This window comes from Erinaceus europaeus, chromosome 12, assembly GCF_950295315.1.
Source record: "Erinaceus europaeus chromosome 12, mEriEur2.1, whole genome shotgun sequence".
Classification (NCBI taxonomy): Eukaryota; Metazoa; Chordata; class Mammalia; order Eulipotyphla; family Erinaceidae; genus Erinaceus; species Erinaceus europaeus.
The window spans coordinates 93,965,563-93,989,659 of record NC_080173.1 but is presented as its reverse complement, the minus strand read 5'-3'; the positions used below and the strand labels follow the sequence as shown (position 1 = coordinate 93,989,659).

Here is a 24,097-nt window from a genome sequence, read left to right as displayed (position 1 = left end):
CTTCTCAAGGGCGGTCCATGATACTGAAACGCTCAAAATGTCCCTAAATGCAAGGAAATACTTAAGATATTTCTTGGCTGAGCTGTAAGATGGTACAGGATGTTCTGGAACAACCCAATGCAACTCAATGTAAATATTCTTCTGCATAAAGGTCAGACTTTTAAAAAAATTTCATTATTGGAGGATTAATGGATTACAGCTGATAGTAAAACACAATAGTTTGTACATGTATAACATTTCCCAGTTTTCTACATAACAATACAACCCCCACTAGGTCCTCTGCCATCATGTTCCAGGACCTGAACCCTTCCCCCCACCTCCCCCAACCCAGGTCAGACAATTTTACTGATCTACAGAAAAATTTCTCATGGAGCCAGGAAAATGTTTTCCCCAAGAATGTGAAAGCTGCATTCCAGGAAGTGGCACCGTGGATGAAGTGTTGAACTCTCAAGTGTAAGGATCTGAGTTTGATCCCTAGCAGTGATGTCTCATTGTCTTCCTTTTAGTTCTCTCATGAATTAATAAATAAAATATTTTTAAAAAATAGATAAATCTTTAAAAATAAAATGTAAAACTTGGAGGCTGGGCAGTGGCACACTGGGTTAAGCGCACCTTGTAAGCAGAACATCCCAGTTTGAGTCCCCCAGCTTCCTACCTGCATGGGGGTTGGGTGGTTACATCACAAATGGTGAAACAGGTCTGCAGTGTCTATATTTCTCTCTCATCTTCCCTTACTCTCTCAAATTTTGTCTTATCCAATAAAAAAGGGGAAAAATTGGCTGCTAGGAGTAGTGGATTTGTAGTGCTGGTACGAAGCCCTGTCAATAATCCTGAAGGCAAAAAAAAAAAAAAAAAAAGGAAACCATGTCTTGTATTCAGCAGTAATGTCTCTTCGACACAAATGCTGATGTTCAGAATTACTTCATTTGTTCTAGAGAAAAGTAAATGGAGCACTTTCTGAGACACCAACCTCTTCTAATGGTCACACACAGTATACTAGATAACTTTATCCATGGAAGTTAGGAAGCATGCCCTGCGAGCTTAGAGTGTTTCAAGGTGAGACATAGGCTTTCTTTCCTCTTCACTTCTTGACACTGAAAGGAGAGGTGTGTTGGTCATACTGGTGAAAACTGTAAACACCCTAAAGCAAAATCAGCCACCACCCTGAAACCTGAGGAGGTTGCAGAAATCAAGGTTGCCGGCCATTATGATGTCGTCATTCCAAGACTCACATCATACTGACAGAGTGGCTGTCCTGATGTAACTTGTACTTCTGTCTTTGGATTTTTTTTCAGATTAGTATTTTATTTTGAGACAACTGTTGATTCCCATGAAGTTGTAAGAAGTAATAGAGATTGCCTAGCTTTCCACCCAGTGGTGAAAGTCTGTCCAATATTAGAGTACAACATTATAACTAAGATCTGCACATGGATATAGTCAAGATATATATTTATTTTTTAAAATTAAAATTCTATTTATTTAATTTTTTATTAATATATTTATTTATTTATTTATTGGATAGAGACATCCAGAAATTGAGAGGGAAGGGGTAATAGAGAGAGTGAAAGACAGAGAGACACCTGCACACCTGCTTCACCATTTGTGAAGCTTTCCCCCTGCAGGTGGGAACTGGGGGCTTGAACCTGAGTCCTTGTGCACTGTAACATGTGCGCTCAGTGAGGTGCTCCACCTCCCAGCCCCCAAGATAAACATTTCCATTTGCAAAAGGAAGGTTTAAAAAAATTTTTTAAATTTATTTATAAAAAGGAAACACTGATAAAAGCCACAGGATAAGAGGGGTACAACTCCACACAATTTCCACCATCACAACTCCATATCCCATCCCCTGATAGCTTGCCTATTCTCCATCCCTCTAGGAGTATGGATTTAAGGTCATTATGAGATGCAGAAGGTGGGAGGTCTGGCTTCTGTAATTGCTTCCTCACTGAACATGGGTGTTGATAGGTTAATTCATACTCCCAACCTGTCTCTCTCTTTCCCTAGTGGGGCGGGGTTCTGAGGAATCAGGGCTCCAGGACACATTGGTGGGGTTGTCTCTCCTGTGAAGTCCGGTTGGCATCTGGAAACTGGTGGCTGAAAAAAAAGTTAACATATAGAGCCAAACAAATTGTTGACTAATTATGAACGTAAAGGCTGCAATAGTGCATATGAAGAGTTGGGGGTCTCTGTTTTGTAGACAGCTAGTAGGCCTATTTTGTTTATATTCCAAAGGGCCCGTGACTATACTAGCTTATTTTTATCCTGAGCCTGAAATCTGATATGCAGGTAGATCCAAGTTATTGTCTGGGGAGATGATGTCATGGCTGGAAAAAGGACCAGAAAGCTGGATCAGGGAAGAGAGTAGCTCCCAAATATGGGAAAGGTGTATAAATATTGTTGGCTGTAAACACTTCTTTAAAAAGATTTTTATTGAATAGAAACAGAAAAGCTGAGATGGAAGGGGAGAACAGAGAGGAAAAGAGAAAGACACCCTCAGCACTGCTTCACCAGCTCATGAAGATTCTCCTCTGCAAGTGGGGACCACAGGCTTGGATGTGGGTCCTTGTACAGCAAAAGGAAGCTTTATTAACTTCTCCAGGTGTTCTCTAGAATCTCTTCCCTCTCACTGGTGGTGCAAAAATAAAGGTTCCTTCTCACAAAATTACTGGGTCCCAGTGGAAGTGGGGTTCAGAGCCTTCTGGTTATCATCCCCTAACACTTCCTTCCCCTTCTTGAAATATTGACCCAAATCCTTTTTTGGGGGTGCAGAAAGATGGAAATCTAGCTTTTGTAACTGCCTCTCTGCTGGACATGGACATTGGCTGGGAGCAAATTGTCTACACCAGTCTAACATCCCTGCTGGGACACAGAACACATTTTCCAGAAGACTCCAGCAAAACAAAACAGCTGGATTCAGAGACTCTTCACTCGATTGAGGAGACAGCATAATGGTTATGTAAAAGACTTTCATGCCCAAGGCTCTGAGGTCACAGTTTCAAGCCCTAGCACCATTATAAACCAGAACTGAGCAGTCCTCTGGTTAAAAAAATTGTTTCACAATATACCTTTTTCTTCAACTCTGACAGTAGTCAGTGTGAGAAGTATATTAATAGGAAAAGTCATATTTGGGAGTATTAATGCAATTTACATTGAGTTTGGACAATAACTCCCCCCTTACTGATGCTTGATAAATTTTTGGGTTATTAGAAAAGTCATGATATATATTATATATATATTTATATATATATAATTATATATAATTATATAATATATAATTTTATACATATATAAATTATATATATTTATATAAAATTATATAATATAGTATATATATAGATTATATATAGATTATATACATATTTTATTTATTAATGAGAAAGAGGAGGAGAGAGAGATAAAGAACCAGACATCACTCTGGTATATGTGCTTCCAAGGATTGAACTCAGGACCTCATGCTTGAGAATCCAGTGCCTTACCCAATGTACCACCTCCCCAACCACTGAAATATTTTTTCTATGCAAAAATGTGTCATGATTTTTCTGACAAAAATGCAAAAATGTGTCATGATTTTTCCGACAAAAATGCAAAAATGTGTCATGATTTTTCTGACAATCCAACACTTTAATCAAACCTATGAAGTCTTGCTTGGTTTTGAAACTTCCTCCAATCTTAGAGGCCCAAGACTCTCCCTTTCTTCAGCCGCTCCTTTCCTCTCCTTCCCTTCTTTCCTGTCACCAGGGATTCACTGCTCCAGGTCAACATTTTTTTAGATAGAAGGAATAGACAAGAGACAAGAGACAAGAGAGAGAGAGAGACAGAGACCATAGCACTGAAGCTTCCCCCAGTGGGAAGCAATGGGTGTTGGGTTTGAATCTGGCTCATCGGCATGACAAAGCCAGTGCACTGTCTGGGTGAGTCCTCTTCCACATGCTTCTTATTGAAGAAAAACACAATTAGTTAAGGTGTCACTAATTTCAAAATAGTGTGTGTGAGCTGGAGTTTGGTCCACGGTTACCAGATACATGGTAGTCATTTTACTCAAGTCAGAAAAGGTCTTTGAAAGATTATCATCTAGTTGCAGGCAGAGAATCTTTATTTCTTCATTTCTCCCCAATCTGAGGGACTCATCCAGCTTGTTGCACGTATGCAGAGTGAAATTCTTTAGGACTCAAGCAATAGTTCACTGGGTAGGGTACATGACTTGCCAGCCCTGAGCCCCAGGTCTGAGTTCCTGGCACCACTTGGGAGATGCTATGGTACTGGAGGCTTGGCACCACTTGGGAGATGTCATGGCACTAGAGGAAGCTTTGGTAGTGCAAACACTGATAATTGACCTTTCTTTTTGTAATGCAAATGTCTGGTTTAGTCTTTGATGTGGAGTCAATACATTCCCAGTCACTGACTAGACAGAATAACAGAATATGGCATTCCCCTCTTCCCCACACCGCACTGAGTTTCCTTAGTTTTTTGATTAAGATAACTGACCATTTCAGATCACTTGTGTCTTTCCCCCTCTATTTTCCATGCTCTTTAAATCTCCACTCTTAAAAAATTAAGCACTATTTTTTAATTTTGAAATTTGACAATAAAGGATAAGCCCAAAAAACTCTATTTATTTATTTATTTATTGGTATGCTTCTAAATTCTGCTTCTAAGACCCCTTCTGTTGCATTGCTTGAGGCTGTGGTCTATCTATATAATCATTGTTTTCATTGGTTTAATCCCCACTGGTTTGCACACTATTTTTCTTCTCCCCACCCCCTATCCTATGTACTTCCTCTTCCTGACACTTCTGCCTCAGGAGACATAAAAGACAGGGCTTTCTAATGAAGAGAGAATTAGAAGAGATTAGATTGTTGAACTGCATCCCTGCTCGTAAATAAAGATTGAACTGCGTTCCCAGCTCAACCATGAGTCCCTGGTCGTCTGTCTCCCACACTCATTGCAATTATATTTTTTCTATTTAGTATGGATTTTCAGATATACACTAAGCTATGACTTATTCCTAAAAGCTTTCCCACAATCATTACATTTGTAGGGTTTTTCTCCAGTGAGTGTCCTGATGTTTTACAAGTTTTGATTTAAAAGTATAAGATTTCCTACACTCACTACAACTAAAAGGTTACACACTTCAGTTTGACTTCTCTGGTTCTATCCTATAAAAGCATTGGCTCTCTGATCAATAGAATCTTTTGCATTACCTCACGCCACGTGTTTGGTTCCTGAGTCATCTATCTCCCGAGTTGTTGAGTGAGTAGCAGCCCAGGCTGAGTCCGGTAGAGTTCTCTCCAACCCAGAGAGCACGCACCCACGGAAGAGGCACCCCCACGCTAGCCTGCAAGGTTTGACCCTTAACACTGCATAGAGACTGAGAAAGGGAACAAAACAAGTGCACAGTACTTTTGTCTTTCTGATGAAAGAAAAAAGGTCACATTGTGAAAAATGTGAAGAGTAGCAGTTCAGTAAAAATATCTAGTTTTCTGATGGCATTGCACTGAATTATAAGGTAACCGCTATCGAACAGGCCATGGCCGGTGCGCCGCTATGTTCCATCGCTGGGGAGCCAGAGACGACCCGAACTGCCCCTGCGGCTACAGACAGACTATGACCCACATAGTCAACGACTGCCACCTCTCCAGATTCAAAGGAGGTCTCGAAACTTTACATCAGGCTCAACCTGACGCTGTTGACTGGCTACGGAAGAAGGGCAAACGCTAGAAGAAGAAGAATAAGGTAACCCATTGGTGTCAGATTATATGTATTACCGTAGGATATTCTTATTATCAATAAAACCTATACTGAGGAACAGGTTTTGTGAATTCCAAAACTCACTGTCAGGGTTGAAGAAAAAAACTAGGAAAGGGAGAAAGTTGGGACAAAATACTTTTGCCCATACTAATAGGAAAAAAGTGAAAATATTCTTAATATTTTTTCTATTAAATCTTTATTTAATAGAAAATTGTGAGATTTAGTTATGGAGCCAGTTGGTTGCCAACATTATACTGTTGTTTTTATACTTTTGGATGATGCTACATTGCTCTCCCAAAAGTAACTTACATGATGCTATTTTTCTAATCACCTTTTTGCTTATTTTAAACTATCTTTTGATTAAGTTATTCCCTTCTCTCACCCTGATTATTTTGGCTTCATGAGTAGCTTGTACTTTGTGTGAGAATTTATAGAAGCATTTAGTAGAAACCTTCCTCTCCTCATGTGTATCTCGGTTGTGGAGGGTGTCGCCCAGTCCATCCCTCCAGAGGCTGTAAAGCCTAAATTAACTATTAGCAATGTGATTGGTTTCCTGATGTGGAGATACTTCTCAAGTAGACTTTTTGGACTGGGGAGATGACTAAGCATTAGAGCACAAAATTTACATAACTGATGCTTCACATTTTGTTATTTTATTTTGCAGAACTGGGACCTTATGTATGTGTGATGTCAATGCTCCCGAGCTACATTTTCATTCAGAGTTGTAGAGATACTACTGTACTGGAGATTACTTTGGTGCTACAACACCTCCTTTGTGGTGACAAGGCTCAAACCTGAGCTGCATATAGGCATGCATTCTACTAGGTAAGGACCCATGTTTGACTGCTGGCACTACTCATGCCATAGGTGAGTGGTGCTCTGGTCTCTCTCACAAGAAGTAACAAAATATTTGGGAGGCGAGGGACAAAAGTACTGCTTTGCTATACAGTCATGGTGATTGAGTCCAGGACCTCATACATATAAGAAATTCCTCAACTCCCATCTAGTATGTCATTTTCCTGACCACTGTAGATGCTTTTTATGATCTGTCTTTGCTTAATTCCTTAAAATAAAATTAATAAGAATTTAAAACAAGTTTACAATTGTCTGACCATAATATATTGACATTAAGTCAAGAGGTCAAATTTATAAGTAATCTAAATAAAATGTGCTTATAGATAGCCAAAAATATTTGAAAAAAAGACCATTATGCCTTCTAACATTCATGTTAAAGTACACAGTCAAACTGTACAGTAAACATAAAAAGAACACTGAAATAGTGTGCTATGGCAGAGTTCACAACAACACTAACTTAAGAGTCCGTCAACACCATTGAAACTGCAACACTTTACAATTCTGGGTCTCTGGAAGGATAACATTATTTCCTAGCTTAGTGATACTCAGAAAGACAAAAGGCAAATTTCAAGCAGTGTTAAGCAGGTGCATAGAGACTAAGAAAGGTAACAACAAAATAAACAGTTGTGCAGTGCTTTTCTTTCTTTTTCTTTTCTTTTTTTTTTTACTAGACATCTTCTCAGCTCTTGTTTATAGTGGTGCAGGGGATTGAACTTGGGACTATGGAGCCTTAAGCATGGGAGTCTGTTTGCATAACCATTACGCTATCTACTCCCACCCCAACAGTGTTTTTGTAAGTAGGTTGAGATACCAAATGGAAGCAAGAGCAGAAAGAAATGAAGCCCATCTATGAAGAAACAAAGCAGGGCAGTCAATTCTTAATAACACTAGGTGTTAAATATACACACACCTTAAGTATTTCTGACTGATACTTAGCCACTAACTAAAGGGAATGTTTGTTAGTCCCCAAATTCATGTTAAAAGCTAATCTTCAATGTAGTGTTAGAAGAAGGCAATTAATCATATGGACAGAGTCCTCAAGTGCAAGCTCAGTGCCCTTTTAAAGGAGGTCCTAGAAAGTGTTTCCATGCTTTTTCACCATATGAGGGCACAGCAAAAAAGATATTTAGAAACCAGGATGAAGACCCTTACCAGACACTGCTAGTGCTTTGATCTTAGTCTTACCAGTCTCCAGAACTAAGATAAAAATTTTTTGTTTCAATTACTTAGTCTGGGGTATGTTTTAATAGCATGTATGTGCACCAGCCCCCCCACCCCCAAGAGGCTTTGTATATAGTTATTTACTATGTGTGGAGTCCTTCACGTACATTTCCTTATTTAACTCATAAACAGTGACATTTCCATTAGACTGTTAAACAGATTTTCAAGGTCATGTAACTGCTAAATTGAAGTGACTCAATTAAAATGCAGCCCATCTTGATAGTCAAAGTTTGGGTCCCAAATAAATTTCCTTTTATTCAATTATTTGGCTTATTGAGAAGTATCAAGGTTTTTCTGGACATATAATCTTTGCTATAAGTATTCAACTCTACTTTTATAGCACAGAGAGCCCAGAATAACTTGAAAATGAGTAGGGCTGAGTTCCAGTGAAACTGGAAAATGTTAGTGGGATGGACTTGGTCCATGAATTCAAATGATTTAGTTCCTACTTTAGGCCATTAATACTACAGTGATGAAATAATTGAGCTCCATTTTTCATTTATTCCAGTCTCAGCTATTCTACTAACCTGATTTCTAAGATTTTAGCTCTTCTCACTAACCTCTATTTCTTCAGTGATTTTTCATTATTTCCAAAATCTCTTTCTAATCCTTTGTTTTCATTCTCTATTGTCTTACTTTAGTTCCACCATCACTGGATTTATACCTGATTCATCCTTAGTGATCCTACGTATACTATCACTTCTTTATACTTTATTCTATATTTGTTCAATATTGTAACCAAGGTATACAGATAGGGAATTATAGTAATACAAATAACATGAAGGAGGCAAGAGTATGGGCTTGTTGCTAGACCTCCATACAGAACAAGATTTAGGAGATGAGAAAGAATAATACTATAATTAATCACACCTCTACTTAGATAGTAAAGTACAACATTTTGACAAATATGTACTCAGCTATTTTCTTTCACTTCTAATTTCACTACTGAACTTTGGTCATCTGTGCAACTTCTATCAAAAATCAATGGGTTTCATGCTTTTTCTATTTTTTCTATGGTGCTAGATCTACCAAAGACCAAACAAAATACAGAAAACAAGAAAAAACAATATGGGTAAACATAAAAGCTAAAGAAATGACAACTTCATCATGGAAGAAGTTGTTATATACTGATGAGTCACTGTTCCATGATTTATTTTTTGTCTATTTTCTTTTCCTTTCTTTCTTTCTTTTTTTTTTTTTTTTTTTTATCAGAACATAGATAAGCTTTGGTTTATGGTGGTGTAGTGAATTGAATCTAGGGCTTTGGAACCTCAGGCATGAGTTTATTTGCATAACCATTATCCTGTCTGCCCTTTTATTTTCTATTATCTGTCTGGAAGGTATCTTTTGTGTTACATAGTTGCTTGTTGAAGAATATAAAGAAATAAACTTCAATACTGACAATTGAAAAGTAAGGATTCTTTCAACTGCAGGGATAAGGAAAGAGAAATTTGACTTAACAGTTAGGACTTTGACATATTCTCTATTTTAAGGATAATTCCCACAAGTAAAAATTAACTTTTATATAGCAGAGGAATACTATTGATCTCAAGGACCAGCACAATCTATAGGGTTATATTATTTCTTTTGTGAACAAATTCTAGTTTTGTTTATATAATCATAAATAACATTTGGAGAAAGTCAAGGAATTCAAGAATATTTCAGTTCTTAGTCTTTTTGTAGCTAATATAAAAGAAATGACACCTTCTGGAAAATTGTCCCTTTTTTAATTTGTGAAGTTGGGGCCGCACACATGCATGATTTACAGCTCCCAGTCTTCTTTTTCAAGGAGAAAGAGGGATAGACATCATAACACCAGAGATTTCCAATATTATAGCACCTCTTATATGGTGCTTAAGTTGAATTTGGGTCACATATATTGTAAGATGTGTCCTATTCAGTTAATTTTCTCTTTTTCCATGTAGAAATGATACTTTCTGAACATCAATTTTAGATACAAAGAGGAATAATGTATCTTCTAATGAGGATAAAAAGTCTGTCTAACCTACCAAATAAGAATTTTTTTTTATTGTTGTAGTTATTATTATTGTTGTCGTTGTTGGATAGGACAGAGAGAAATGGAGGAGGGGAAGACAGAGAGGAGGAGAGAAAGATAGACACCTGCAGACCTGCTTCACCACCTGTGAAGTGACTCCCCTGCAGGTGGGGAGCCGGGGTTTGAACCGGGATCCTTATGCCAGTCCTTGTGCTTTGCGCCACCTGCGCTTAACCTGCTGCACTACAGCCCGACTCCCATAAGAATTTTCTAAGAATGGAATAAATTATAATAGGACTTTGATATGAAATACGGCATGGGGGCTGGGAGAGGACACACATACTGAATCTCATAATTATCACATTGGCATCATACTCCCAAGGATTCATTGAATTTCCACAAAATAAATGTACATGAGAGTGTTGGGGATCAAAATCTTAGGTGTTAGGAACTCAGAAGTTTTTGTTATTAACATACCAATGGATTATGGTTTAAATTATGCATTATACTATATAACACCAGATTCATACAGAATTGGCCCATAAGCAGCATTTTATAATTCTAGCTAAACACCTGATGCTTAATAGAGATAAAACCAATTTATATTTCTTAACATTCACTAAATTTTCAGGATTGCTCTTCAGTGTGAATTCTTTGATGTCTGATGAGGGATGAACTGCACTTAAAGCTTTTTCCACATGCATTACATTTATAGGGTTTCTCTCCAGTATGAATTCTCTGGTGTTGAATAAGTGCTGATGAGTGAATGAAGGCTTTTCCACATTCACTACATTTGTATGGTTTCTTTCCAATATGGATTCTTTGATGTTTTGCAAAATTTGAGCTTCGGCTGAAGGTTTTCCCACATTCATTGCATCTGTAGGGTTTCTCTCCAGTATGGATTCTTTGATGCTGAACAAGATGTGTACTCTGACTAAAGGTTTTTCCACATTCACTGCATTCATATGGCTTTTCTCCAGTATGAACTCTTTGATGTTTAGTAAGTGATGAACAGTGGCTAAAGGATTTTCCACACTCCTGGCATTTATAGGGCTTCTCTCCAGTATGAGTTCTTTGATGTTTAATGAGTGCTGATGAATGAATGAAAGCTTTATCACATTCATTACATTCATATGGTTTCACTCCAGTATGAATCAGCTGATGCTGCACAAGATGTGTACTTCGATTAAAACCTTTCCCACATTCATTGCATTCATAAGGTCTCTCTCCAATGTGAATTCTTTGATGTATTGCAAGGGATTCACTTTCTGTGAATGCTTTCTTACACTCACTACACTCAAAAAGAATTCTACTATGAGTTCTCTGGTGTTTAGTTAAATTAGCTCTGTGACTGAAAGATTTCCCACAATCATCACAGCTATAGGGCTTCTCTCCAGTGTGAACTCTCTGGTGTCGAATAAGTATTGACTGGTAAGTGAAAAGTTCACCACAATCATTACATTTATGAGGCTTTTTCTCCTTATAGGTTCTCTTCTTTTTCACTAAATTTGCTTTTGGTTTCAATTTTTTTTCATGTGCATGGAAAGTATAGGACCCTTTCAAAACTCTGTCTTCAGTAAGGACAGAATTCTGATTAAAGGATTTCCAATATATATCATGTTTACAAGTTCTTTCTACTGAAAGTGAATTTACATGAGTGAACATATCTTTTAAATGTCTCTCCTGACATCCTTGCTGATGCTTTAGCCAATTTTCACATTCAAGAGTTGTTTCCAAACTGGAGTTATAGACAGTATTCCTTGTCAGTCTCTCCATTATTGCAATTTGACATGATTCTTCTTTGGAAAAATTTTGCACTGAAGTTGAATCTTTACTCTCAGGTTTAGTCTCCAAGCCTGAAAAAAAAAATTGAAAATGCAAATTTCCTTTGTATTCTATGTTTTACTAAAGGGAGTTCTATAATAATAAAAGAGCTAATGAAGGTGAGAAGCATAGGCCCTATGACCAAGTCACATTAAATGAGGATGTGCAAAAAGAGGCAAACAAATGCATATGATATGCAGTGAAAATGAGTAGAGTTAGGAGAGTCAGAACAGATAAGGATGATCAGAAACAAAGGAAAAGGAAAAGGGATGCAGACTGAAAATATATACTAAATGGATGAGTACACTAGATTATGAGAGAAGATAAACAATATTTTTTAAAGTTATTTATTATTTTGGATAGAGACAGACATTGAGAGGGGAAGGGGAGATAAAGAGGGAAAAAGACAAAAGACACACCTGCATCCCTGTTTCACCACTAGTGAAGCTTTCCCCCTGCAGGTGGGGATCAGGGTCTTGAACTCATGTCCTTGCACACTCTATTGTGTGTGCTTAACCAGATGCGCTGCTGCCTGTCCCCTAAAGCAATTTTTTTTAACATAGAGAGATAAAGTGAAAGAGACTACAGCACCAATGCTTCATTTAATATACTGGGGCCAGGGCTTAATTCTGTACCACAAACATGGCAAAATAGTACAGTATGTAAGTAAGGTATTTCATTGCTCTGAAACACTTTTTTTAATATTTATTTTCTCTTTTGTTGCACTTGATGTTTTATTGTTGTAGTTACTGATGTCGTCGTTGTTAGATAGGACAGAGAGAAATGGAGAGAGGAGGGGAAGACAGAGAGGGGGAGAGAAAGATAGATACCTGTAGACCTACTTCACCACCTGTGAAGCAATGCCCCTGCAGGTGGGGAGCCGAGGGCTCGAATCGGGATCCTTCCTCCAGTCCTTGCACTTTGTGCCACCTGCGTTTAACCCTCTGTGCTACAGCGGACTCCCTACTCTGAAACACTTTTTAAAACACAAATTATCATTTAAATTTGACAAATTTTATCTCTTTAGAAACTGAAGTGGCTTTACCAAAAATTGTAATCAAAGAGTGAAGGTGTAGGATTAGAAAAATCTAATAACAGAAAAAAATCATATTCTGAATTACTGATTCATGAATACTGTTTGGAAAATATAACTTCCAAAGTGGATGCTGGAAGAGTAAGAAGAATCTGAAAAAAATGTTTGTTTTAACCTAGAGTTTGGGTAATATACTATCTCCCAAATATATTTACAGAATACCATAAAATCATTGAAAGGTTTTTTTTTTTTTATATATAGTTAGCTTTAAATTCCATTTAAATTCCATTTATATATAGTTAGCTTTAAATTCCATTCCAATTCTGTTTATACTGAGAAAAAAATTTCAATGAACAGGCGCCGGGTGGTGGTGCACCTGATTGAGGTGCACGTACTACAATGCGCAAGTACCTGGGTTTGAAATTCCGGTCACCATCTGCAGGGGGAAAGCTTTACGAGTGGTGAAGCAGGGCTGCAGGTGTCTCTCTCCCTCTCTACCATGCCCCTCCCTCTTGATTTCCGGCTGTCTCTATCCAATAAATAAAGATAATAATAAAGAAAAAAAATTAAAAATTTCCAATGAATAATGTCATAGTAGCATATGGTATGTTTACTATAAATTCAGGGATGTAATAATATGAATTTCAATTCACAACTTCATTCTTTTTATTTTCATAGTTTTTTAGCTCATCCTCAAAAATATTTTATGACGTTGAGAAAAATGTTGATTTATAGGGTTATTGTCTGAGAAGTACATTTCATATTTCTCTTATTATTGAATGTCTACTGCTGTTAAATATTTAGCATTTTTCATCTTAGTATAATGGGTAATTGTGACCTGAAAGTTTCCAGTTGTTCAAATCTACTTTCACCCAAATTGCAGTCTACCATTTGCAGTTTAATAATCCCTCATAATACTTCTATATGTCCCTACTAAAATGTATTATCTTCCTAATATATAATATCAAAAATATAAAAGCTATACACATGCACAAGGCTATTAACTACAATCCTAATCTAGACAGCAAAAGATTGGTAGCATTTTAAATACCCTTTTAGAAAAAAATTAAGTATGTTATGGTATGTACATATACAGAAGTACTATGCAGTTAAATGTGAAAGACCTCTATATACTCTGGAGTGATATATATATATATATATTGCTTTTTTGTGTGTAGGAAAATGAGAGGAGAGAAAAAATATCTATATATATGATTGGCTGTATTTTCAAAATCCCAGGGTGGATTAATAAAATACTAATAAAAATGTCTTTCTATAGGGACAATATCAGAACAAAGGAGAGAGTGTAGGATTATAGGTAGGCCTGTTAATTTATTATGAATGTAACATCCAGAACTTGGATTTGGTAGGGTGTATTGCACCAAAGCAAAGGACTCTAGAGAAGGAGTGGGAGGTTGGAAGAGAAGAGAAATTTGAAGTCCTGTTGGATTTTGATGAAAAAGGACCTAAGTTGTGGTAAGAATGTTCTGTAGAGAACTTTCATGGGGATATAAAAGATTGTCCTCCACATTAGCAACTCCCCAATAAAAGTTATTAAAAAAGTCACTTCCAATATAAAACTATGATAAAAAGGTAAGCTAAAATAATGTGGCTGAAAGGCATAAAGAAATAAGTTTATATTCAAATGAAGAACAAAGAACACAAAACATTAATTTGAAAGGATATATGTTCCCATATGTACATACACACTTATTCGAATAGCCAAAATATGGAGGGGCCAGGGAGTAGTGCACCTGGTTGAGCTTGCATATCACCAAAATATGGAATCAACCTAAATGCTCATCAAGAGATGACTAGATAGAGAAGTTTTGGTTATATGCTCAATAGAATATTACTAAGCCATTAAAGTCATCAACATTGTGTTGATTAGGACAAAATGGATGGAATTAGAACTTATGCTAAATCGAGTAAGAATGTGAACAACTACCAAATGACATCACTTATGTGTGGAATATAACTAATTAACTAGAAAACTTAAAAAATAACAACCAAACTGATTCTTAAACACTGTGAAAACTATGTTAGCAGAGGAAACTGGGGGTGGGGTGGGGTGAGCTTAGTGGAGGGCTCCACTTGGTTTGATGGTATACGGACTGTGGTTGGTTGATGTAGTCAGTTGTATACATATACACAGCTGTGAAAATATACTTCTAAAATCTTATTGTAAACCAGTGTTAAACCAATAAAAAAGAGAAACAGAATTAAGGAAAATAAAAAGGTGATAATTTCAGTGAATATGAGACAATTGATGCTATGACCACTTATTAAACATTTAGAAGAAAGTGAATTTTATCCACTTACCTATTTTTCTTTGCATTTCCTCATTCAAGAAATAGCTATTGAATATCTACCATATGCTAGCATCTATGCTAAACACTGACGACACCTATAATCCAGATGTGGCCCTAAATGTGCATATCAGGGGAGAATTTAAATCAACATTTCATAAATATTCAAATACATGACACTAGATATTGAAATAAAAAGGTAAATGATAGTATGAAAGAATATAGGGGAGTCCAGGGAGATTAGGGGAGGTTTCCCAGAGGAAGTAAGAAGTGAGCTGGAATAAAAATGGAGCTGAGATTCAGGTGACTATTCCAGATATATAGGTATTAAAGCATCAAGGAGTGGTCCAGGTAGAGAGAATGGTGTGTACAAAAAGTTCCCAGATGAGAGAAACATGTAAGAAAATCAGAGGACTAAAGCATCAATGCTGGAATCAGAATCCATGAACGCAATTTCTGTATTATCTATGGCAAATTATTTCACCACCCTACCTCAGTGTCCTGATGTATGAGGTGGAGGCAGTAACAGTATTTATTTGATACAGGATAAAAACTGTTTTAATGGGAGTTGGGGGTAGTGCAGCGGGTTAAGTGCAAGTGGCACAATGTGCAAGGACCGGCATAAGGATCCAGGTTCGAGCCCCCGGTTCCCCACCTGCAGGGGAGTCGCTTCACAAGCGGTGAAGCAGGTCTGCAGGTGTCTATCTTTCTCTCGCCCTCTCTGTCTTCCCCTCCTCTCTCCATTTCTCTCTGTCCTATCTAACAACAATGACACTGATCATAACTACAACAATAAAATAACAATGGCAACAAAAGGGAATAAAAAAACCTGTTTTAATGAGCATTAATTGAGAATACTTTTACACTACTTAAAACTGACTCAATAGAAATGCTGCTTAAGTGCTTGTTGAACAGATGAAACATAAACAGTAGTATAGATAGAGATCTCAAAATATGGACCATGAAATCTTGGAAGTCCTTCAGTAAAAATTTTTTTCAAACAATATATGTTACCTGCTGTTTCACTGTCTTGACATTTCCGTTTATGTGCTAAAAGAAAGTTGGTAAAACTTTCATGGTTTTGTGTAGTATCTGAATAACAGCTAAAATAATCTGAATATTCCTTTTAAAAATATATTTTGTTTTGAGGGCCAGGTGGTAGTGCAGTGGGTTAAGTGCACATGGCAAGAAGTACAAGAATCGGTGTAAGGATCCAGGTTCGAGCCCCCCGGCTCTCCGCCTGTAGGAGGGTTACTTCATAAGTGGTGAAGCAGGGCTGCAGGTGTCTTTCTCGCCCCCCTCTGTGTCCCCTCCTCTCTCAATTTCTCTTTGTCCTATCCAACAACAATGAGAGCAATAACAACAATAATAATAAACAACAACGGCAAAAAGGGGAAAAAATAGCCCCAGGAGCAGTGTATTCATAGTGCAGGCACCAAGCCCCAGCAATAACCCTGGAGGCAATATATATATATATATATATATATATATATTTTTTTTTTTTTTTAATGAGAAACAGACAGAGAGGATACAGAAAGACCAGAGCAGTGCTCAGCTCTGGCTTATGGTGGTGTAGGGGATTGAACAGGTGACACTGTAGCCTCAGGCATGAAAAATCCTTTTGCATAACCAGTAAGCTATCTTCTCAACCTTACCTGAAATTCTATAAAATACTTTTTTTTAATAACTATATGCTGGTATGAGGCTGAATTTTTTTTCTCAGAACATCAACCAAAGTAACATATTACAAAAAACTGCATTCAGAAGTAGATATCTGGGAGTCGGGCTGTAGCGCGGCGGGTTAAACGCAGGTGGCGCAAAGCACAAGGACCGGCATAAAGATCCCGGTTCGAACCCCGGCTCCCCACCTGCAGGGGAGTCGCTTCACAGGTGGTGAAGCAGGTCTGCAGGTGTCTATCTTTCTCTCCTCCTCTCTGTCTTCCCCTCCTCTCTCCATTTCTCTCTGTCCTATCCAACAACGACAACAACAATAAAACAATAAGGGCAACAAAAGGGAATAAATAAAATAAATATTTAAAAATTAAAAAAAGAAGTAGATATCTTCTGTAAAGACATCAAAGAGATATGTAAAATGTAAAACAATGCCCTATGAAGAAAGAAACTTCAAACAGGCGACCAGTTGGAAAATAGGAGATTAACTATCAGTATTTAATATACAGAGATTTCATAAAATTTCAGGTCTCTTTTGAAAAAATAGAAGCATATTGAATAATAACCAATTGGAGTAGAAGTTGGCAAACGTTCCCCCCCATCCCAATAATGTTTCAGTGGAACTTAAAAAATTAGTTAATTTTTTTATGAGAGAAACACCGTATCATTGCATATACTGTGTCAGGGACGGAACCCAGAGCCCCTCATGCATTTAAGTATGTGATTCACCACTGCGCTACCTCTCTGGCCTCTAAAAAAATTTTATTGGAACATAACCATATTCAGTCATTTATAAATTGTCTATGCTTTTATATTACTATGACAGTTGAATGTTTCAGTAAATATATTCAGTTCCATAAGACTAAATTATTTACTATTTAGATTTTTATAAAAAATGCTTATCATTGAGCTAAAACTAACGGAGTAATGGTACTGCTTTCGCTTGAGGCTTTATGTTTTTTTCCAGTGTACCAATCACCACCCTTCTAGCTTAATTCAGTTTTAATACTTTTTAGCCCATACACGTACTCAAGTTAGTGATTTGGAGGTGTAAGAGAAAGGGAGATTAAAGTAAACCTGACTTCCAAACACGTAATGGTTCAAGAAAAGAAAGGTAGGAAGATACAACTAGAGATGATGTAAGACTTTCATGCCTGAGGCTCTGAGATCCTAGGCTCATCCTTATACCACCTTACGTCAGAGCTGAGCAGTGCTCTGGTCTCTTTATCTTCCTCTCTATCATCTCTTATTCAAATAAAAAAATATATATATTTATATATATTAAATTTCCATCTATCGAACTCACCTGAACAGCTGTTTTGGGTTTTCTTTCTCTCAAGCATCAATGGTTCTTTTTCCTTCTCCAAACTGCAGTTTTTGGCTTTGGAAACTGGAAGCCCTGCTCATTTAAAAAGAAAAATAAATGAGACTTAGTTATTTGTGATGGGTACAAAGACCTAGCCCAGAGAACAGTCTCAACCCCTTCATGCACAAAGACAGTGCATTACAGGAAGATATGGAAGAAGGGAGGACAGATCTCTGAAATAAGCTTTAAATATTTGCAGCAAGAGTCTAGGTCTGGTCAGTTGTTCATATGTATATGGAAAAAAAAAACCCAGGGGTGGGAGAGATAGAATAATGGTTATACAAACATACTCTCATGCCTGAGGCTCCAAAGTCCTAGGTTCAATCCCCCACACCGCCATAAGCCAAAGCTGAGCAATGCTCTGGTGTTTCTCTCTCTCTGCATCTCACTCAAAAATAAAATAAATTACTTTAAAAAATGTTTTTGACTATAAAAAAAACAAAAGACTTTTTCTTTCTTGAGGAGAGTCAGGGAGACACACAGATCAGTGGTTGGTTTAGGGGAGAAGCTGGAGAAGGTAGGACAACAGGGACAGTTAAGACAAAGTTATGACTATGATAACTGATTTATATTTTTTCTTTTGTGCTGCTTCAGTTACTAGAAGACACTTAGTTTGGGAGTCTATTACATGAAGTTTGGGAAAGGTTATCATAGCCCCTTCTACCCCTCACATAAACACACTTAAAAATGTACATGGGAAATTTTCACTGGCTCTAGGAATTCTTTTCATGATGAACACATGAACCTATATGCTGGCTGGCACTCCTAAAAGAGAAAGAGAAGCATCACCTTTTTTTTTTTTTTTTCTTTTCCTTTTTTCTTTGCCTAGCTCCCTAACTGAAAGAACAATGTAATTCTAAAGCTGCCAATGGGAACCTATGATAGACAGAGAGATCTTAAGAATAAAGCCAATTTAGGGCAAAGTCAAGCCCTCTGGTTTAAATAATAATAAAAAAGAAAAACCCGATAGTTTCTGTTTAATCTGAGCCAATATGTTTTCCCCTTTAAAGTGTGAATTAGGTTTCTGTCCCATAAATCCATAGAATTTTGATACCAAACTAGCACAGACATTTCACCGAGAGCCTGAATAGAAGTGGAATTTCTCTGGGTCCCAAGGGGTTAATACTTTATAACTCCTGAATACAAAAATGAAGGGTCTGTAGAGTTATTTCACTTTCAGTAAAATAATGAATGGCCCCATATATAGATCGGAGAGGGGCAATGAGAAGCAGTCCTTACAAAATGAGACCAGGTTCTTATAATTCTTCAGCATTACATCCCTTTGAGCTGGATCCAGCTTCCCCCACTCCTCCGGGGTAAAGTCCATGGCCACATCCTTGAAAGTCAGTGATGCCTAAGACACACACACAAAAAAAAACTTTAATTACCATATTTCACTCATTAGCTTCCTTTTCACCCCCGAGTTTCTGATAGCCGGTGAAGTAGATACAAGAAATAGTAACAGTGGTTAGGGCTGTGGTAAATTATAACTATTTTAACAGTGGTCAGATTTTGAATGTTCCATGTAAAGCCACTGGCTATCACTTATGTACAAAGGATCTTGTGCTAGATTCAATATGAAAATCAAAAGAACCAAGATCATGTTTTCTTCATTGAAAGATAATTTCTTGTGGGGGGAGGGTTGTGAGGGAACAAAAAGTCAGAATATGAACATGAGTCTACAAAGTAGTTTGGGAAAGCAAACAAATTATAGGCAGTGGAAAAAAAAAAGGCATGTCTGCCCAACTCCTTTCAAGTCCTCAATAAAAACTTGAAGAATCATCCTAGTCAATCTGAAAATAAATTGAAATGCAAAACCTGTGAATGGAGTAGTCATGCAATGAAAAGACTGGTAGTGAGCGTCAGATCCAGACAAGCACGAGACTGACTCAAGGCAGACAGTCTATTTAAACTGAAAGATGCTGGTAACAGGTCAACCAGTGGTACGGATATAACTCACAAGCAAAAGAGTAAATAGCATGGGATTAAGGTTACAGAAGTCAAAAATTCAAAAGCTATAAGGATATTGATATATACCAATATTGAATATGCCTTTAAATACAGAACATAGAAATAATATTTTAGAAGCTGGGTGGTGGCACACTTTGTTAAGTGCATATGTTACAATGTTCAAAGACCGGGGTTTGAGCCCCTGGTCCCCACCCGCAGGGGGAAAGTTTTACAAGTGGTAGCTGGGCGGTAGCGCAGTGCGTTAAGCGCACATGGTGCAAAGTGCAAGGGCCGGTGTAAGGATCCTGGTTACAGCCCCCAGCTCCCTGCCTGCAGGGGGTTGCTTCACAAGTGGCGAAGCAGGCCTGCAGGTATTTATCTTTCTCTCCTTCTCTGTCTTCCCTTCCTCTCTTGATTTCTCTTTGTCCTATCCAACAATAAGAACAGCTATGACAACAATAACAACTAAAAGGCAACAAAAATGGGAAAAATGGCTTCCAGGAACAGTGGATTTGTAGTGCAGGCACTGAGCCCAGCGATAACCCTGGAGGCAAAAAAAAAAGAAGAAGAAGAAGTCACTTTGCCTCACAGAAAAAAAGTTTTACACAAGATCAGAAGAGAAAACACAAGTAGAGCCTGAACTGGAATTGGTGTATTGCACCAAAGTAAAAGACTCTGGGGTGGGTGGGTGGGGAGAATACAGGTCCATGAAGGATGACAGAGGACCTAGTGGGGGTTGTATTGTTATATGGAAAACTGGGAAATGTTATACATGTACAAACTATTGTATTTACTGTTGAATGTAAAACATTAATTCCCCAATAAAGAAATTAGAAAGAAAAAAAGGTTTACAAGTGGTGAAGCAGTGTTGCAGGGGTGTCTCTGTCTCTGTCTCTCTCCTTCTCTATCTCCCCTTTTGCTCTTGATTTATGGCTGTTTCTATCAAATAAATAGATGAACATAATTAAAGAATTAAAAAGAAAGAACCTTAAAAAATAGAAAGATTATTCTAAGGTTATTAAGAGATTAACAAAGAGAGGCAGAATGTCAACACCTGGACACTCCAGATGAACAGTATTTAAGAAATCTTTCTACAACCTTTGAACATGTTTTAAAAAGCACGCAGGCCCACTGGGAAGTGGATAAAAAGACAGTGTGACTTTATGGAATCAATATATATGAAACAGTACTGTAGATGTACTTTTTCTTATGATTATCCTGGTAACATTTTCTCTAGTTTGCTTTATTATAAGGCATGTATGTATATGACATATAAAGGATACAAAATATATGTTTTTAAGACTATGTTACTGGTAAGGCTTCAGGTTAACAATCTAGATATATGGCTAAGTTTTGGGTGAGTTATAAGTTACTGTCTAGCTGAGGAGACAACATAGCAGTTCATCAACAAACTTTCCTGCCTGAGGCTCAGAGGTTCCAGGTTCAGTCTCTAGCACCATAATAAGCCAGAGCTCTGAGCAGTTTTAGTATAGTTTTAGTTTTAGTTATACAAAAGAGTGACAGGGGTCAGGTGGTGCACCTGGTTAGTGGAACACACATGTTACAATACCTAAGGACTAGGGTTCAAGCTCCAGTCTCCACTTGCAGGAGCAGAAGTTCCTTTCTTTCTTTAAAATTTTTTTTTTTTAATTATCTTTATTTATTGGATAGAGACAGCCAGAAATTGAGAGGGTAGGGGGAGATAGAGAGGGAGAGGGACAGACACCTGCAGTACCACTTCATCACTTGCAAAGCTTTCCCACTGCAGGTGGGGACCAGGGTCTGTGCACTCAACCAGGTGCACCACCACCCAGCCCTTCTTTCTTTAAAATTTATTTATTTTTAACCAGAACACAGCTCACCTCTAGCTTATGGTGGTACGAAAGACTGAACCTCTGATATAAGAGTCTGTCTGCATAATCATTATGCTGTCTCCCTTGCCCTAATATTTTTTTTAAATTTATTTATTGGGCAGAGACCAAGAGAAATCTAGAGAGGAATAGGGAGACAGACAGGCACCTGCAAGCACTGATTCACGGCTTTGCTAAACTTTCCCCCTGCAGGTGGGAACTGTTAGCTTGAACCTCAGTCCTTGCACATTATAACATGTGCATCCAGTCTCACACCCTCATCCTATTTCTCTGTCTCTATCATCCTAATAAAAGTAAAGGAAAAAAAAAACTGAAACAAAACAACAACAACAAAACAGGCAGTGCATCTGTGAGAATAAAAGTGCAATTTTAATACTCTGTAGAGATTCACTCACTTGGGATTTGGCTGTGAGGCACAGAGCTGCAGTCTCTCCACCTTTTATGCTCTTCTCTTGGGCAAAGGGAGGATCCTGGGAAGACAAATCTAAGGGCAGGAAAGTAACGGTGGAGTTTTCATCTGTCTCCAGACTCAAATTTACAAGTCTAAAAATCTTTCCACAATAGTTTGTGCTCACTACAAACACAATAACAGAAAAGAGTACCAAACAACCCAGAATCCCAGGATCAGGGAGAATTATCTACTCAGGCTGTAACAACATCCAATTCCTATAATCATAAGACAATTTGGAAGATGGTATTCTCTAAACTGGAAATTAGGATGTAAGTCAGTTTATTTCGACATGAAATTACTATCAGAAACATAGGCTCAATGGTTTTCAAAAATCACCCTGCAAGTTTAAAACTCAAGATTTTACTGAAAAAAAAAAAAGATTTTAATTTGGATCACATCTCTAAATATTTATTATTTGCTTCCAGTTCTGGTTATGTTTGGGGGCCCATCTGTAAATGTAACATCAGGAAAAGGGTAGGGGAATAGTCTGATGTAGGTCAGTGACCAACCTTCAACCCAGAAGGCAGTAACTGATTACATATATATATATTCTATTCTCTCCTATGACAAATAAAATTACTTATTTACTCTATTGAAATGATACGATTATGTGCAAAATGGAATAAAACAGGCATGGGGAAATATTTCTACCCACCCCAATGCTAAAATTCTCAGGTCCACTGATGGAAGCTAGGCCAGTATAGTCATCATAAAGGAAGAACGTCTGAGAAAAAAGCTACGGAAGTCAATGTTTGAGCCTTAGAAGCTGACATTACTCTTACACTTGCAGGTGACTTTGAAAACGGGGGAATGTCCATACCACGCCCTCCACTCTCACTGAGAGTCCACCATCGCCAGAACAAAGGAGCCAGGACAGTGCTCTCAGCTAAGAACAACTCAATCTATTTCAGAAAGAAAACTCCCGTAGGGGCCCTGTGGTGGCGCGCCATAGCACCTCCAGCAAGGACCTGAGTTCGAGCCCCAGGTGCCCACCTGCAGGGAGGTGGGGGGGAGGGGGATGAAAGCTTCACGAGCCGTGGAGCAGGGCTGTACCCTCTCTCTCCCCCTCCCATTTCAATTTCTCTGTCCTTTCAAGTTCAAAAAGCAATAATAATGATAAAAAGATTCTCGGCCTATTGCACCAAAGTAAAAGGCTCTGGGATGGAGGGCAGGTGGGTTTCGGGTCCTGAACCATATGGCAGAGGACCTCGTAGGGGTTGTATTGTGATGTGGAAAATGTTATGCATGTGCCAACTATTGCAGTTCACTGTCGACTGTAAACCATTAATCCCCCGATAAAGGAAAAAAAAAATCCTATTTAAACGTGGGGGAAAAAAAAAAAAAAGATTCGCCCTTCTAGGACACAGATTCAGCAGCCTTCGAGCAGTTCTTACCTGTCTCCTCGGACCTCTCGGCCCAGTCTGTGTCCATGGCCAGCACCTCCTGGGGGGTCTCAGGGCTCCCCCCCAACCCCCGCCCCCCTGCATCCCGGGGACTCAGGCTCCGCCTGTGCGCGGTAACCTGGAAACCGAGGCGTCCCGGCATCGCCCCCCCTCCCACGCCGGGTCCGGGGTAGATGCGGGGGCTCAGGGTCTCCCCGCCAGGCTCCTTTCCCGCGGCGCCCTCCCGCACGAGCCGCTCCCCCGATCGCCCCGCACTAACTCCCCGCCCCTCCCCGGCCCACAAAGGCTGCGAACTTCTCGGCCCAGCTCGCAGTCGCGCATGCGCGGGTCAGAGCGCAAGCGAGGCTCGCAGGCCGCATCGCTCTTAGGAACTACAACTCCCAGAAGCACCCGCGAGTC

General features: G+C 38.4%; 1 protein-coding gene across 2 annotated transcripts; it reads right to left on the bottom strand.

Moving 5' to 3' along the window:
- Positions 1 to 1,725: 1,725 nt before the first annotated feature.
- Positions 1,726 to 24,097, bottom strand: ZNF286A (zinc finger protein 286A). 2 transcript variants are annotated; one of them, XM_060204473.1, is made up of 5 exons: positions 23,690 to 24,097; positions 22,240 to 22,328; positions 19,263 to 19,377; positions 17,964 to 18,056; positions 1,726 to 2,094 (listed from the first exon to the last, which is right to left on the bottom strand). In XM_060204473.1, exons 1-5 carry the CDS (start codon positions 23,838 to 23,840, stop codon positions 1,967 to 1,969), a joined length of 576 nt encoding a protein of 191 aa, XP_060060456.1. In that variant the 5' UTR covers positions 23,841 to 24,097; the 3' UTR covers positions 1,726 to 1,966. The 2 variants fall into 2 exon arrangements, with proteins under 2 accessions (XP_060060456.1, XP_016041970.2); XM_016186484.2 differs by lacking the exon at positions 1,726 to 2,094 and adding an exon at positions 9,288 to 11,676.

Excerpts from the sequence above, each read along its gene's own strand:
- ZNF286A (XM_016186484.2), bottom strand. The coding sequence starts at position 23,840 with ATGCCGGGACGCCTCGGTTTCCAGGTTACCGCGCACAGGCGGAGCCTG. Across the intron at positions 19,378-22,239 it reads GCCTCACAGCCAAATCCCAA|GCATCACTGACTTTCAAGGA; the intron begins GTGAGTGAATCT and ends TGTGTGTCTTAG. Across the intron at positions 11,677-17,963 it reads AACCCAAAACAGCTGTTCAG|GCTTGGAGACTAAACCTGAG; the intron begins GTGAGTTCGATA and ends TTTTTTTTTCAG.